This window comes from Suillus paluster (assembly GCF_016628075.1).
Source record: "Suillus paluster strain FC165 chromosome Unknown EDB91scaffold_6, whole genome shotgun sequence".
In the NCBI taxonomy this organism is placed as follows: Eukaryota; Fungi; Basidiomycota; class Agaricomycetes; order Boletales; family Suillaceae; genus Suillus; species Suillus paluster.
The window spans coordinates 868,479-884,028 of record NW_024537566.1 but is presented as its reverse complement, the minus strand read 5'-3'; the positions used below and the strand labels follow the sequence as shown (position 1 = coordinate 884,028).

At 48.2% G+C, this 15,550-nt stretch overlaps 4 protein-coding genes across 4 annotated transcripts; 1 reads left to right on the top strand and 3 right to left on the bottom strand.

Annotated features, from left to right (window-relative positions):
• Positions 1 to 1,337: 1,337 nt before the first annotated feature.
• On the bottom strand, positions 1,338 to 5,091 carry EDB91DRAFT_1304317 (uncharacterized protein; the record flags this gene model as incomplete). The annotated part of the gene is made up of 11 exons (XM_041325020.1): positions 1,338 to 2,025; positions 2,055 to 2,256; positions 2,306 to 2,762; positions 2,817 to 2,913; positions 2,962 to 3,004; positions 3,030 to 3,138; positions 3,196 to 3,325; positions 3,700 to 3,928; positions 3,983 to 4,184; positions 4,235 to 4,749; positions 4,809 to 5,091. The coding sequence occupies 11 exons, from the start codon at positions 5,089 to 5,091 to the stop codon at positions 1,359 to 1,361; spliced, it is 2,934 nt and encodes a 977-aa protein (XP_041181870.1). The 3' UTR covers positions 1,338 to 1,358.
• A 173-nt stretch (positions 5,092 to 5,264) lies between these two features.
• On the top strand, positions 5,265 to 7,779 carry EDB91DRAFT_1078580 (uncharacterized protein; the record flags this gene model as incomplete). The annotated part of the gene is made up of 9 exons (XM_041315036.1): positions 5,265 to 5,650; positions 5,703 to 5,894; positions 5,978 to 6,320; positions 6,371 to 6,637; positions 6,693 to 6,885; positions 6,993 to 7,015; positions 7,063 to 7,242; positions 7,293 to 7,436; positions 7,486 to 7,779. The coding sequence occupies 9 exons, from the start codon at positions 5,265 to 5,267 to the stop codon at positions 7,777 to 7,779; spliced, it is 2,022 nt and encodes a 673-aa protein (XP_041181869.1).
• Positions 7,780 to 9,220: 1,441 nt separating this feature from the next.
• EDB91DRAFT_1304313 (uncharacterized protein) lies at positions 9,221 to 10,255 on the bottom strand (the record flags this gene model as incomplete). Its single annotated transcript, XM_041325019.1, has 6 exons — positions 9,221 to 9,541; positions 9,569 to 9,614; positions 9,645 to 9,863; positions 9,923 to 10,082; positions 10,138 to 10,148; positions 10,192 to 10,255. 6 exons carry the CDS (start codon positions 10,253 to 10,255, stop codon positions 9,292 to 9,294), a joined length of 750 nt encoding a protein of 249 aa, XP_041181868.1. The 3' UTR covers positions 9,221 to 9,291.
• Positions 10,256 to 14,043: 3,788 nt separating this feature from the next.
• EDB91DRAFT_696752 (uncharacterized protein) lies at positions 14,044 to 15,513 on the bottom strand. Its single transcript, XM_041328124.1, has 3 exons — positions 15,203 to 15,513; positions 14,735 to 15,144; positions 14,044 to 14,685 (listed from the first exon to the last, which is right to left on the bottom strand). The coding sequence occupies exons 1-3, from the start codon at positions 15,294 to 15,296 to the stop codon at positions 14,146 to 14,148; spliced, it is 1,044 nt and encodes a 347-aa protein (XP_041181867.1). The 5' UTR covers positions 15,297 to 15,513; the 3' UTR covers positions 14,044 to 14,145.
• Between the last annotated feature and the right edge of the window lie 37 nt (positions 15,514 to 15,550).

Genomic DNA, 15,550 nt, shown 5'->3' with positions numbered 1-15,550 from the left:
TCATCGTCGTTGGCCTCGCTTGGAATCGACGATCCGAATACGGTAAAGCTTCATATTTGATTTACTGCGAGGCTATGCAAGCCAGCTCCAAGGATCACTAGGTGAGGTTTCTCCGCACCTCCCTTCCTCGACGATACAGGACGCGATCTGATCTCACCTCATAAGTAATGCAACAGTGCTCAGCGCTCAGCGCTGTGCTCGAGTGACGTACCGGCAACTATTCTCAAGACCTTTGATTATATTTGGTGGTTGAGTCAGGTTCCTCAAATAGTAAAGTTTCATACTTGTTGCCTGTCGGGGATTGGACTTCGATGATCACACAGCCAGCGATATCTAAATCCCCCACAGGGATCATGCTGACTCTTTGCTGGTACTTACCGCAAGCCGCGAACCGACATACAGTGACAGCTGGACCTCATTGTCTGTAATTGCAGTTCATAATGATAGGGCACTTTTTATGTACTTACAAGGTTAGCAACATGATAATCTAAGAGCTAAAATATATTCTAATGAGTCTCAGTTAGGTCATACACAAGGAAAGTGGGCAGTTCATCCAGCTTTTCTTCCGCTCACCCTCCGGAATGGATGCAGCGAGTTCTTGTGGTTTTACTGAGCTGTCACTCAAGTATGGAATAGGCTGCCACTCCCCATCGCCAAGTTGCACCACAGTCGCATTACTCAGACGGCCACAGCTGCGCTGTCTGTCAAACTCAAATTAATGAAACAAAATGATGTTGCGAGGACTGCAAGTCTTATCCCGCAGAAGGACTCGTCTGACATTCGCAAAAGTGATGTATGTGTGAATCACACTCTATGACTGCCAATGATCAGACTCGGTGATTATTAGTGGGCTTCTTATGCGGTCGTTCTAGTGCGCTGTGCGTACTCATCATTGGATTACCTTCCCTCCAGCCTTTGCAATTACTACGACCAAGAATGAACGAGGGAACGCAGCAAGGAAATGAAACGAGACTCGAGAGCCACAGTGGGGAGGAAGGGCGGTCGATGATTGGAATGTAGCACATCGGATGATATCAATTTGACGCCTCTCATTCGGCAGCATATTCTTTAGATTCATCATTTGCACTGAAACGGGACTGAGCACGAGGAACTGACAGTGCCCTCTCTATGAATGGCAAAGAAGCATGCATCAGTAAAATACCACGGTTCTTAATTTAACTTATTACGAACTTATTTTACTTGGTTTGGCGCCCAAGTGCGTCAAGATGTTTAAGGCTTCGATTTGACTTGGATGGCAACTTGAGTGTCTTACCATCAAGCCGACAAAGACGCTCAGACAATTAAAGTATTTTTAAGACAAATTTTGAACTTAAGCATTGCAAGAAAAAATGAATATATTAAGATGCCAGCTCGAAAGCATGGTGATCAATGAACCGATTTACGTAGAATCCTCGATATACATCCAGAGAATCGTAGAATCGAAGGCCGCGTGGTACGAGCTGAGTACCGAATATTGGGAGTAAGTGAGCACCGCGAATGATACTGTCGATATGGATGATGGACAAATCGCGAGAGCCGTCTTCATTGAAAGACGGTGCCACCATCCACATTCCTGTGAGCTCGTCTCGTTCCTCGGCGATGCGATGGAACCATTGAACGAGGGCACATGGGTATGTGTGACTGTTAGTAAAAGTAAAAGAGAAAAAACAGAATATTCGAACGACATCCATGCTCAACATTCCATCATGCCTATTGTCCGTGTTGACGAAGGCGCAGTCAAAGCGAGCTGGTCCCTTGCGCCACGAAGGCACAACGCGAATGTGCTCACGGCGCATACCAGTGATTCCACTCGGATCACTGGGTGCGATAAATGTTGCAGCGGCTGAATGAAATATCTTGATTGGTCCCGTGTAGGATGGACAGTCGCGAAGGGGGACATCGGCAGAAGAATGGTGGTTGTCCGCGTGTATTTGGTCATACAGGAAGAGGCGAATGAGGGTCGGGAACTGATGGGATGTCGAGTTCGTCTGCGAGATCAGCAACGGTACAGGGCGCGTTTTCGTTCTGAACGGTGTGTTAAGAACGAAGGTCACAGTGAGTAGAGGGTTGGATACGCACGAAAGGTCCGTGCTAATTGCACATCAGCAATGACATCCACGTCATCTACAACACCCTGATCCTCAACATCGTCAAAGTCGTCACTCTCGATAGCAAAGGGGTTGCTTCCTGCATGCGCTGGGTTTGGTTGGACCTCTGGGTCTCCATTGTCGTTGTCGATATATGAGGGATTCTCAACTAGAAATTCAGTGAGTAAAATTCAATTAAAATAAAACAGACCACATACCAAATGAATTGTAGTAGCTGAAGGCACAAGACCCTTTGAGCATGCCGCGTGTTGTGAAATCAACTCTTGCTGCAGCGACTTTGTCCAGGCGCTGATTGGTAAGGAGCATCTGGCTGAGCGCGTTGTACTTGCTTGAACGTCGCCATGGTTGCTTTACCGCCTTGATATGTTTTGATTCCGTGATTGACGAGCAGAGGCTGTTCGGAGCACCAAACATTCGGATGAGAAGCTCGTAGTGGATGAGAGAGTGTTGTCGGGGTAGGGAAATGTCGAAGCGGACACCAGTAGTCTGGAAAATAGTCCGGTAAGTATGAAAACGCCCAAGGGCATCTTTCAGCGCTGCGAGAGTGTCGTCCGTCACTACGTTCGCGCGCACGATGTAGCAGAACTCTAGCAAGGCTCGAAATGCCCGAACCATATCATCTGGTACGTGGCCCTCGATTGCTGGTAGATAGACCTAGATAACAGCTGTGTAAATTTGATAAACGTGAGATAGTGAATGAAAATGTACCTTCATCAAAGCTTTGGAGTCGTCACCTGTCCATTGTGAGAATCCACGGCCTTGTGGAAAGCGTTGTAGGCCAGGGAAGGGCGGCGCGGAAGCAATTCTAGTGTATTGTCAGTAATCACAACAGGCAGCGGCAGATTGAAAATACCTTCGGTCAATATCATCTAAAATCGCCTTGGCGCGTGTTTTGCCTGTGCGTGAGTTCGAGGTATTGACCCACCCATTCAACAAGGTGGTCCTTGAAGGTTCCTTTGATGAGCTGGTGCAGTATGTCGGGGGCAAGGAGCTCGTGAATGTCGGCACGAGGAAAGTCGTTGGTGAAGGGCTATGAAGTGCAACCGTTAGTTCAACAATGCACAAATGATATGGGGGGAAAACATACCACTAACTCGCCAATGATACCATACTCGTCCCAAAGTATACCAAAATCTATAGAATCCACAAGCGCATCAGTATGTTCGCGTGACCGAGAAACACCTCCTTCATCAAGACTTGAGGGAAATGCAAGGCATCTGTGAATACAAATGAGACTTTGCATAGTAAAACCAGAGAGAACTAAAAGGGGGAGGGGGGGGGAGGGGGGGGGGGGGGGGGGGGAACACGGCAGATACATTGAGGACATCGCGTAAAACTTCGAGGAGGATCCCTCTGGGGGTCATGAATGCGGATACGAACAGGCGGTGTCCTGAGGATTGCTGGGGGATCATGAATGCGGATACGAACAGGCGGTGTCCTGATGATCCCTGGGGGTCATGAATGCGGATACGAACAGGCGGTGTCCTGAGGATTGCTGGGGGGTCATGAATGCGGATACGAACAGGCGATGTCCTGAGATGAATGCGGATACGAACAGGCGGTGTCCTGAGGATCTCTGGTAGCCACTTACCTTCCACACCAATCTTTGACCATGCATGCCAATACTACCTGCTCTTTGTAGTCTGCAATGTAGGGTCCAAGGCCATATATAATGCGCCGGTAGTGTCCGTCGCCACACCGTGTGACCTCTGGAGTTGTCATTCCAGGTTTGAGATTGGCGAAGATCCTGGACAACGAGGAGTGAAACAACTGCTTCTTGAATTTGCGGTATCCAAGTTCATCTGTATTTCTTTTTTCCGCTGCATACAACGGTGTAAGCTTCAAAGTAGATTAGGAGAGAATTAGGTACATACTCTTAGGGATCGCCAAAAATCCAACCAGAGCCAATGCGTTGTGATGCACCCGCCGGACGTTATTGTGAACGTTCCCAATCGAGAGATATAGAGGGTAGTAGTCGTTTTGACCAGTAGCAACAGACACCGTCGTCTTGTCACTGCCTACAATGATGGGAACGAAAGCCGCACCATGCGTTTGTGGGTCCTGTGCGATTTGGTCCTGTACCTGACATCAATATGAGAATATACTAACAGACACAAAATACATACTGCTTGCTGCCAGGCCCAGTCTCCTGACATGAAATCCTTATAGCAGCGTTGCTCATCCTTCTCCTGAAATTCACGGTAGGGCATATAATCAATTCCACCTTTGAAATCTGGATTTGCGAGCATGTTCTTGACGACGGTATGAGGGTCCCGGAACCAAACCTCGTGCGACTGTTCCATCCAAAGTGGACACTCTCCAGCAGGTTTATCGCCATTGTACTTCAGGGAGAAGCTTTCCCATGTGACATCGCCTAGCGGTGTTGCGTCGATAGTATTGTACAGGTCCTTGTAGTCGGCAAATGGTGGATTGTCGCGATGAACAGCGAGAGTGATTCCCCACAAGTAGAGAATCTTGTTTATATCACCAGCGGACATCTGGTTTTCAGTGTACATGAAATCTGCGCACTCAAATTCCAGTCGGTTGCGATACGGAGTCCAGTCGTCAGGACTTTTTGCTGTGTATGGTGGAGGAGGAGTGCCAGGGTCAACAAAGTTGCCATTCTCGTCACAAATACGACCTGTGGGTATAGGTTTTAATCAGAGACAAGCTGGCACCGCAGCACAACTATTGACTTACCAGTCAGTGTCTCGTGATAATCACGAATAAGTCCATGCTTCAACTCCCAGAGCTCATTGTTGGTGCGTCTGGGAGCTTCTTCATCTTCAATTTCTTCAACAGAGGCGTGTTGTGTGCGTTGCGATCCAGGATGGGTAAACGAGTGGCTATGGGCCGAGCTTTGATGAAGTTTCAGCCCAGAGGAATTTTTCAACCAGCGTTTGCAGCCTGGGTAGGGACACTGGATGCGGCGGGCGCTAAACGCTCGTCGTTTGAGCTGCGCATGAGGGATCTTGTCTGGCATGATGGATTGGAGGCTAACTGAAAAGCGCAAACCATTAGCAAACACACTAGGGAGAATGTAATGTAATACATACAAAACAGGGTGCGCGACACGTAACTTAGAGTTTCAAAGTCCATAGTGACCGCTCAACCTTACACCAAATTTTCTCCTCCACAAGCCCGACCGTTCAAACAATGGTGTGCCCAAACACTCGTCCTAAAAATGTGAACCAGCATCCTGGTGAGATCCTCCTCCAAAACAAGAGGAAAAGGCGCACTGCTCGTCAAATCCAGGAAGACAACGACCAAGCCGAGCATGAGCGGCAGGAGAAAGAAGCCGCTGATCAACGCACCACTGAGAAGATTGCGTCTATTGAAGACAAGAAGGCATTGAAGGACTTGAAGATCCTTTTGCATGCGCCAAAGCCTCGGCCTCGGGCGCGTCCTGTGTCGAAGTCGAAGGTGAGCCAGCCGAACATTGAGGATGACGAGGAGATTGTAGAAGCAGCTGAGATGGGGGATGTCGAAATGGAGGACGTTGCTGCAGGCGATAATGATGGAGATAAGGACTTTCAACCAAGGTAAGGTTCCAGGAGACTCACCATACACAGAGACTGACTATGTTGTATCCAGTGAGGAGGAGAATGAAGAGGTGCAGCCGAGGAATAAGCGTGTCCAGAAGACAGCATATCGTGAGGCTGTCCATGCTGAGCGAAGTGTTAATAATACAGGCATCAACATGACTCACAATCAGAATTCGAAGGTCGATATATCAGATCAGGCTGATCCAACGGCACGTGGTGACCAGAAAGGCAAGAAAGGAGTGTAAGTCGATTATTGTTCCCATCTGCCATGTTGTTACTCACCGAAACGACTCTTTTTCATCTCGATCACCTCAATCGATTCAGTGCGGATGTCTGCGCCGCCAAGGACGACTATGCGGGGATGGGGAAAACAAAGGACTGGGCTGAGAAACTTGCAACAAGCAAGTTGCTCCGCCCTCAACTTGAAAGCCTTCGCACTGAATCACACAGACGGGTGTCTTCAATCACCACCTCAACTGCTGTTTCAAGGATCTTGAAAGTCACTAGCGCCAGGGCTAATCCCACTGGCAGCCCGCACCCCACAAACAATGTTCAAGTCAATCTCGAAGAACCTACCACAGCGTTTCTGGACGAGGACGATTCACTTGAGCGTGAGGCTGCTTTCAAGGCTACCAAAAAGCCTGGTGCCAGGCATACGACTTCTGCGGTATTTCTTTCATTTTTCATGCATTTGCATCACACTCACTCCCCACTCAGGATATATTGGAAGTCAGTGATAACAGTTTATCACCGCCTCCATTGCGACCAAAGAAACGCTCACCAATAATGGCAAGGACCGAGTCCTTATCCTCCCCCCCTCCTCGTGCCCCTCCTTCTATGCAACCATCCAGAGCCACCGCCAGGTTCATCCCGACTGAGCCCGTTACTGACTTGTCAATGGACATTGACTTTGGCGAGAGTGAGGACACATCACCGCCCCCTGCTCCTGTATCAGCAAAAGGCACCAAACGCCTAACAACTTCAGTAAGCCGGTACTTATTTTGTGATACCCTTCTCATTTTCTCTCCACTAAACATAGACCGGCGTCAGCATCAATAGCCAGCCCCCCCCTTCGAAACGAGCAAAGACAGAGCCGCAGAGCAAGAGTGTCATGTCACGCCGCGATGGCAGTGGCGCCAATCACCGGTACCAGAACGATGACCTTCCTGAGGGATGCCAGGATGGTAATACCTGGCGCCGGGTGTTCATACCAACTGTCGCACACTGGGCTGGTAGAGAAGTTGAGCCTTGGGGTCCTGAAGACGAAGATTTAAGGGACTGCCATGCAGGAGATCTGGAACTACATATATCGGGGTAAGATTCAGCACGAGATCTCTAGATCTGGTGCCTGTTTTAAAAGTGGTAAGTCTAGTTGTTTTTCAGTCATTCAGATGTTAACCAACATTTAGGCCAAACAACGCCTTATGGAATGGCGTGGAGGGTTCGGTATCGCAGCATGCTCCATCCTCACTGCATTTTTTGCGCAGGACGCTGATTTTTTGGATCCTGCGGCTCGCGAGGACTTTTCAAGGGCCATGCTGAAGCATAACCAGTTCATTTTCAGGGATAATTCAGGACTCGTTCCCAAGGTAAGTGGCTATAATAATTACTGTGAAACCATCTAATTATTTGTTCAAAGGACTGGACGGGTATGTGGAGATCCCCCTTCGTACTTCAGACATTCACATCACACCTCAATTTCACCTTCGGCCGTGTTGAAGTCCCCAACCTTGACACCGAGAGCATTAGCGCGCGGGCTGCATTTGCCCTCGCCGTTACTGCTGTAAGTCATTCGATTTCTACCGTTCATTGTCTAAAAATAATATTTTCAGGTTTATCGTACTCTTCAGCTCATCATTGATGGGAACCTCACCTTCGAAGTCGTTCAAGAATCCCGCGGCAAACACAAAGGTGCGAAGACCGATGGCGGCGATATCTGGACCCCCATCATCATGAAGGGCGAGCAGTTTGCTTTCAGCAAACCTATCTGGGGGCACATGACCGTCAAACTCATGGGCCCCATTGTGGTGCTTTCCGATGATGCCTTCGCGAGCATTGTTGGGGAGGCACAACAGTATGCCAAGCACGCGAAAAAGCATCGGGAACTCGAGGACTACCACCAGTGAAGTGCCTGACGAGGATGATGTATTTGCTGACCTCTTTGCATTCCGTTGAAGCCGCTCGGCGCTGTTTTTTTTTGTCGCTCATTATATCCACGTCCCATGCTCCCCGCTGTCGCCTATTTTATTTTTATCATCTGTCTCTGATCGCATCTTGTTGGCCTTGCATACTTAGAGCTTATTTTGTCTTACTGTATAAATTTAAGTAAATTCAAGTTCTATTAAGTCTTTTGTTGGTGTAAGACGAGAGGCTTATGTTAAGATTAAGGTCTTTGAGAAAGACCGACTTATATTGACTTGGCCGCAAATTTAAGCTCATTAAGTAAATTTAAGAACCGTGGTATTTTACTGATGTGCTGCGGACTCATGTTTCAGGGATGTGGACAATGCGAGGACATTAATGAGTAGATCGCGTGGCCGCTTCATACTAGTAGACTGCATCAGGAAAAAACAAATGTATGCCATACTCGTGAGCATTACAACAAATGTTTGAGTCAGAACCTGCGAAGCCCGGGCCTGTCCTTATCTTTGACAACGCAAGTCGCACAAACAAAATGCTAATGGCGTCTATTGTACCATATAAAACAGGTACTACGGTTGATGGCGGTTCACTCACAAGCTTCCCCAGCTTTTATCCTATTATTCACTGCTCAGCTTTATCATCTTCTCTACCCACTTAATATGGACAAATCATCTAGTACATCATCGGTCAACTCAACCGATGCGTCTTCCAATGCATCCTCAGAAGCTCTGCTCAAGTCACACGAAGACAAGAAGCAGACTTCCACTGGGCAATCTCAGCCAAAAGATTATGAAGCGGCATTCGGCGCGCTGCAGGAATCGTATGGATTTGGATCGTTTGGCCCAGGTCCTGGGCGCTCCAGTAAATAGGAGTCTTTGAAGGATGGTGAGTGAGGGCAGAGTTGATTGTGATGATGAGACTGAATGTTTCGGAAGGATGTTTAATTTATAAGTGGATCTGGGAGTCAAGCTTATGGAGCTCCTTCTACCGATGGAGTGCACAAGGATGGGAGGAGGGAGTGGCGGATCATAAGTGACGGAATAGATCAGCCGCGGAACGGACGAGTCACGGCCTTCCTCGTGGATCGATGGTGTCTCCTTCATGATATGTCAGTCTTGCCACCGCAAATATTAGCGTAGAACAGCAACGGGGATGCCATGATTGCCAAATAAAAATTGTTATCACATGTAATCAAGCAGAACTTGTGTAGGGTGAGCAATACAAGGGGAATGGGGTGCATTAGATCAAATGCCTTTTTTTACTTCTAATTGAAATGGCGGTCATCGTCTGGGCACTTGCTTTCGTTCTCGCCCATTATCCCTCATGGCGTCCCGAAGTGTTTTTGGGTTATGGATTATTGGCCCCAAGGACGGATGTGCATGAGCTCCGCATTCTTCGTTTGGTATTTCCAGAGGCGGACATGATGGCCGATGAGATGCTACTGCCTTGTGAAGATGATTCGGTAGCGCCTGATGGAGTAGTGGAGTCGAGCATCATTATGACAGCGTGACGACGCTTAGCGCCGGCGGTATAGTCGGAGAATACAGGTTCTCCTGTGACGGGGTGTTGCGGCCATGATGAGAGAGACGTGGAATAGGTTCTCCAACGGCGTTAGGATCGGCGAGCTGATAGGAAATGGCCGGAGTTGTATTTCTTGGCGCCAGAGACACGAGATTTGGATGGAAATTGGGTGGCTTGATGAACACGGACTGATGGAACTGGATTGCCTCCCAAACACAGAATTTACTTGTATGTGCAACTTGGAAAATTTACCTCTGCAACGGAATGCTCGCTTCAACATGCAGCGATGACAAGCCACCTGGAAACATGAACAATGTTCCATACGTACGACGTTCCGAAGTGGTAGGTTCGTCGGGCGTGGCCTCAGCGTGCTCCACAGAAGGGTGGGGTCCTGGATAACCGAGATGGACTAACATCTTCTTCACTTCCTGGTTCCCTTTCGCAAAAATCGCACCCCATATTTCCGCCCTGTTTAACACGGCATACAAGTCATACGTATCTGACTCAGACATCATCCCATCCACGACGTATGATTGGGTGTGGTGATCTGGAAGGCCGCCGCTAGGTAGGTCCGCCTCAGTCAGAAGAGTGGGGTGTTACACTCACCAGCAGGAGGTTTTACGTCGAGACACTCAGGGTCAAATGGATCTGTGAACACCTCCGAGATTGGGGTCCACCCACGCAGCTCCTTGCCGCTCTTGATGCCATCTCGGGCCCCTAACGTAATGAATAGATATATGTCCTTTTTCACGAAGTTGAAATCGACCTTACAAAGTATGATCGTCAGCATCAGCATGCTGGGTCTTAAGCATGTAACTCACCTTCCATATATCTAAAGAGGCATAATCGACATCATCGAAGATGGGCTTTTTGACCTACTGAATGAACATCTGCAAATCGATGACACTCCGAGAGCATGTCTTCAACCCCGACTTCCATGATATCCACCGGGTTAGTGCCGAGGACCCAAAAATATTTCGGACATGAATTAATATGGTCCTCTGGAACAGAGAATAACTTGGTAGGTGGCGAGCTCTCCTGGTCTCCAGCAGCATCATCGTCACGGTAAAGTCAAGCACAGACAGTGGTCACATGGAGTGACACGCGTGTGACCTGCCAGCGTGGCCGCAACAACCATCCGTCTGATACATCATACCTTTACTCCGACAGTGTCCTATATTAATTGGCGAGTGCCGCATGTACTGCCCGGCTTGTGTTCCCGACTATCATGGTATCAAGTGCTGCTTCACCACTTTACTTCTTCCTGAACTTGCTTGGCCTGTGCAAGGGGGGAATGTTCCTGGCCTATGGCTCAGCCATTCACGCTGCTGCTGCGACATCGACGCAGCGCTGTCACTTGTCCTCAAACATGGTCCTCGCCTCGCAGTCTTGATTTACACAACTTGCCAATCGCCTTGCTTATCATGTTCGAGGAAGACAATGCGATCGGCGACTTGTGGCGATTTCGCATACTCTATTATTCATGACGGCGATTATTTGGAGGCGCTAGAGTGCCGTCGAGTACATATGAGAGGATGTAGAGAGGGCTGCAACCCCCAGCCAACGCGAAACACGCTTACGAAGGCTCTCTACCAGGTGGTGACGGTTGTATTCAGGTACTCGTGGGTTATCTCTGGGACCCGAATATCCCTGGGGAAGACAAGCGTTCGACGATTTTATGCTGGCCCAGCTTAGAATCAGCGACCCGAATACGGTAAAGCTTATCTGATTTCTTGAGGGGCTATGCGAGCGAACCTCGAGGACCACTAGGTGATTTTTATCTGCACCTTCCTTCCTCGACAATTCAGGACGCAACCGGATCTCACATCATATGCAGCAGTGCTCAGCGCTGTGCTCGGGTGGTGCACCGGCAACTATCCTCAAGACCTTTGATTACGTTTAGGTTGTGTCGGGTTCTTCAAATGGTCAAGCCTCGAAGTTTCATACTTGCGGCTGTCAGGGATTTCGCCTCATTGACTATCATACGGTCAGTGATACCTAATCCCCCAGGGATCATACTGACTTTGTGCTGGTACTTAGCGCCAGCCGCGAATTGGCTCAAGTAATAACCCCCGAGTTACGTTGCACTCAACCTACAGTGTGCGAAGCACAAACACAGCGCCTCTGTACAGCGTCAGAAATACATTACTGCAACTCCGTAGACAATTTTAGGAAGGAACATGCCTAAAATACACTGTTTTTACCAATTTCAGGTTTTTTGTGGGGATGTTTCAAATTTTTACACAAAAATCAAACTTATATATCGTAGTTTGCCTGGCCATCCCAACCTTCTGTAGACATGCCTCGACCAAGCAAAAAAACAAGCCAGGCAAAAGCTCAGCGTCACAGCAGCACTCACTTTGTGCAGCAGTGTACCTTAGTCGAGACTGACGAAGAACATGATTCAACAACCTATGTATATCACTCAAGTCGTGAAGAAGAAGTATTGATACATCTATTGATGAAAGCTTAGGTTTTCGTAATGCGTTGGATGGTAAATTCCCAACTGCAAAAATTCTCGTTCCTCAATGTCTCGATCTTTGTGATACCTTGACTATCCGGCGATTTTTCCGCAAATCTTGGCGCTATATGGATGCCTACAGGTGCACTACTGCTTTTTCGTCAAATAACATATTTCTTGAACTCTTAATTTAGAAAAGGACTTGATGCTCGATCGACAAGCTGCATTTGCTGTGAGGAAGTACAAGTCTCATCGATGTATTGGTATGACGGCTGAAGTCCTCGCATGTGTTAGCAATGCTGCAGGGGCACAGAACAACCTCCCGTAGCTCTGTAGTATCATTTCTAGTCACCGGGTATGCCTCCTAGGCCTACAAACACTGATTTTCTTACCATGTTTCAAATTCTTGTGACGAAAATTTTGAATTTTGGTTTTTTGAATTTCTGACCAGCAAGCATCAAAGTACACATGAAATGGAGTAGATCTACGCTACTTTCAACAAGAATACGTGAGTTTTCGTGGTGCAGTAGTAGTTGCGCGTCGGCGTTACCCGAGGCGTCGAAAACCTTCTTCGCACACTGTAGTTCTGGATGACTGTATGTAATTCCGGCTCAGATGAGGCATTTGTTATGTACTTACAAGGTCAGCAATTGGATCATCTACGGACTAAAATATATTCTAATGAGTTACTTAGGTCATGCGCAGGGGAAGTGCGTAGTTCATCTAGCTCTTCTTCTGCGCAACCTCCGGAAATATATGCAGCCACTGTTCTCGTCGCTGAGCTGTCACTCAAGTATGGAGTAGGGTGCCATCCCAGCGTCAAGTTGCACCGCAGTCGCATTTCTCAGACAACCGCAGCTCCTCTGTCAAACTCAAAGTAAGAAACAAATGGTGTCGCAAGAACTGCGAGTCAAAACTTTCATTTATCCGGCAGAAGGACTGTTCGACTCGTCTGCCAAGGCGATGTATTTGTGAACCACTCTATAAATGCCAATACTCATACTTGATCATTTTTAGCAGACTTCTTATGTGGTCGTTCTAGTGCGCAATGTGTATTCAGCATTAGATGTCTTTCTCTCGGGCTTTTGCAATTACCGCGACCCAATGGAACACAGCAAGACAATAAAATGAGAGAGCCACAGGAACATGTTGAGCCACGTGGTACGTATCCCAAGTGTCAAGAATGCCGGGACGGGCGGTCAATGATTGATAGCACATCGGATGATATCAATTTGACGCTACTTACTGATTCGGTAAGTGAAGTGGGACTGAGCACGAGGAAATGACAATGCCCTCTATGAATGGCAAAGATGTATGCTGCGGATCTGTTTTGGGATGCGAGATAGACACGGACACTAACCACGAGTCAATCGGCGTGGTCCATTCCAGGCTGCGGCAGCGGGCGCAGGTGATTGTCATATGCCATGCTCAGTAGCGAGCGCTACAACAAATGTTTGAGTCAGAACTTACGCAGCCTATCTTCTGGCGGCATTGCTGACGGACAACATATCATGCCGTCTGTGGTGTCATATAAAACAGATAGAGTTGAAGGCGATTCACTTATAAGCCATCCCGGATCCCCAGCTCTTGAGAAGAAGCAAATTATTCGCCGAGCTCTATCATCGCTGCCCACTTAATATGTACAAATCATCTAGTACATCATCGGCTATTTCAACCAAAGTGTCTTCCAACGCATCCTCAGAAGCTCTGCTCAAATCACGCGAAGACAAGCAGGCTTCCCTTGGGCAGTCACAGCTAAAAAATTATGAAGCAGCCTTTGGGGTACTTCAGGCGTCGTATGGGTTTGGGTCGTGGGGTTCAGGTCCTATGCGCTCCAGTAAATAGGAGTCTTTGAAGGATGGTGAGTGTGTGCGCAGATTTAATTGCGATAATGACTGAATAATCCTGAAGGGTGTTATGAGTAGATCGGGGAGTCAAATTTCTGGAGTTCCATCTACCAATGAGGTGCACAGATGACAAGGATGGAGGGAAGGGGGGTTGCGGATGAATGGCAGAATGGATGAGCCGTAGAACAGATGAGTTGCGGAGTCGAGGCTACGACAATCTCCTTGTGTATTGTTTTCTCCTTTATGATATTCCAGTCCTACTATTATAAACCATAAACCACTGCATATATTAGCGTAGAACAGTAATAGGGATGCCATGATTGCCAAACAAAAATTGGTATCACATGAAATCAAGCGTACATACAGAACTCGTGCAGGGTGAGCAATACAAAGGGAATGGGATCAGGAATGCGTTAAATCAAATGCTAAAAGACTGTGGAAACGGGGTAGTGTGGGGAGCGACCCTATGACATACACTTAAAGGTAATACCTACCTTTCTTTACTTCTAATTGAATAGCGGTCATCGTCTAGCCACTCGCTTTCGTTCTCGTCCCTCATCTTCTACGTCCATGGCGTCCCCCAAGGTATTTTGGGGTTGAGTCCCAAGGACGGATGTGCGTGAGCTCCGCGTTCTTCGTCTAGTGTTTCCAGAGGCGGATGTGAGGGATGATGAGACGCTACTGCCTTGTGAAGATGATTCGGTAGCGCCTGAAGTGGTGGAATCGAGCATCATCATGACAGCGTGACGACGTTTAGCGCCGGCGGTATAGTCGGAGAAAGCAGGTTCTCCTGTGACTGATGAGGCCGTGACAGGAGACATCCGGAATAGATTCTCTGACGGCGTAAGGCAAGCTGTGATTGGTGGGCCGATTGGAAATGGCTCCGAATTGTCTTTCTTGGTGCCTGAGGGGCGAGATTTGGATGGACGTTGACCGGTGTATGGGTGGCTTGATGGGCGTACGGGTGGCATTGCGGATGGCGTAGGTGAGGGTTGTCTGTTTGGAACATTTGGGGTGTTAACTGTGAAAGGGGAGTGTGGAGTCAATGGCGCTGGAACAACCTAAGAAATACATCAGTCAGTGTGCCAAACAATAAATAGATGAGCATACCGTTCGCTGCTCCAGACGGGAAGAAGAGGGAGCTGCTTGTACAGTATTCCTTGTAGCGTCCCCGTGGAAGACGTCACGGGGAGTCGAGTCTTTATTTGTGTCGGGGCGGCTTGCAGGTACGCTCCCCCTTGCCCTTTCTTTTTCCCTTTCACGTTCTTCATCCTCATCTTCCTCTTCCTCGCGAGCCTTTACTGCCTCCATTCTAGCCTCGATCCAGTCCATGATTCGTCCGATTGTCATCACGTCTCCTGCAGGGTTATTAGACCCAGATAGTGCTACACCACCTGTAGAAACGCCCTGTTGGATCATCGACATGAGATCTTGACAGGCTGTTGCATATCCTGCATTATAAGCACGTTTGGATGCATGTCTGGAAGATCGGTAGAGGGTTGTTATACTGAGCGCCGCAGCTTGTTAGAGGTGCTGAACGTGAGTAAAGCAAGAGGAGCCTGGAAAAAGATGCCCCACCTTTGAAGTTGTTCAGGAGATCCTTTTCAGCCTTCTCGAAGTTTGCTGCTGGAAGAGATTTGGCCAAACCGTTGAGATCTAGGGATGAGTCCATGGAGGTGCTGGCAAGTTGTACTGGCACTTGTGTGCGTGCAGCTTGTGGAAATCAGTTGTGGATTACGTAAGTTGATATGAATCGCGTGTTGTTCAGTTTTAGGCTCAATGCAAGAAGCCTTCGCGGTTTGAGAGGGTGCGAGTAGAGATGTCGAAGCTTGGTGGGTGTGGTCGAAGTGCTTATGTGCCGGTCCCCTCAACGTCCCGTAGCTTACCGGAGTCACATAGAGTCGTGTCACAGTCACACATGTCACA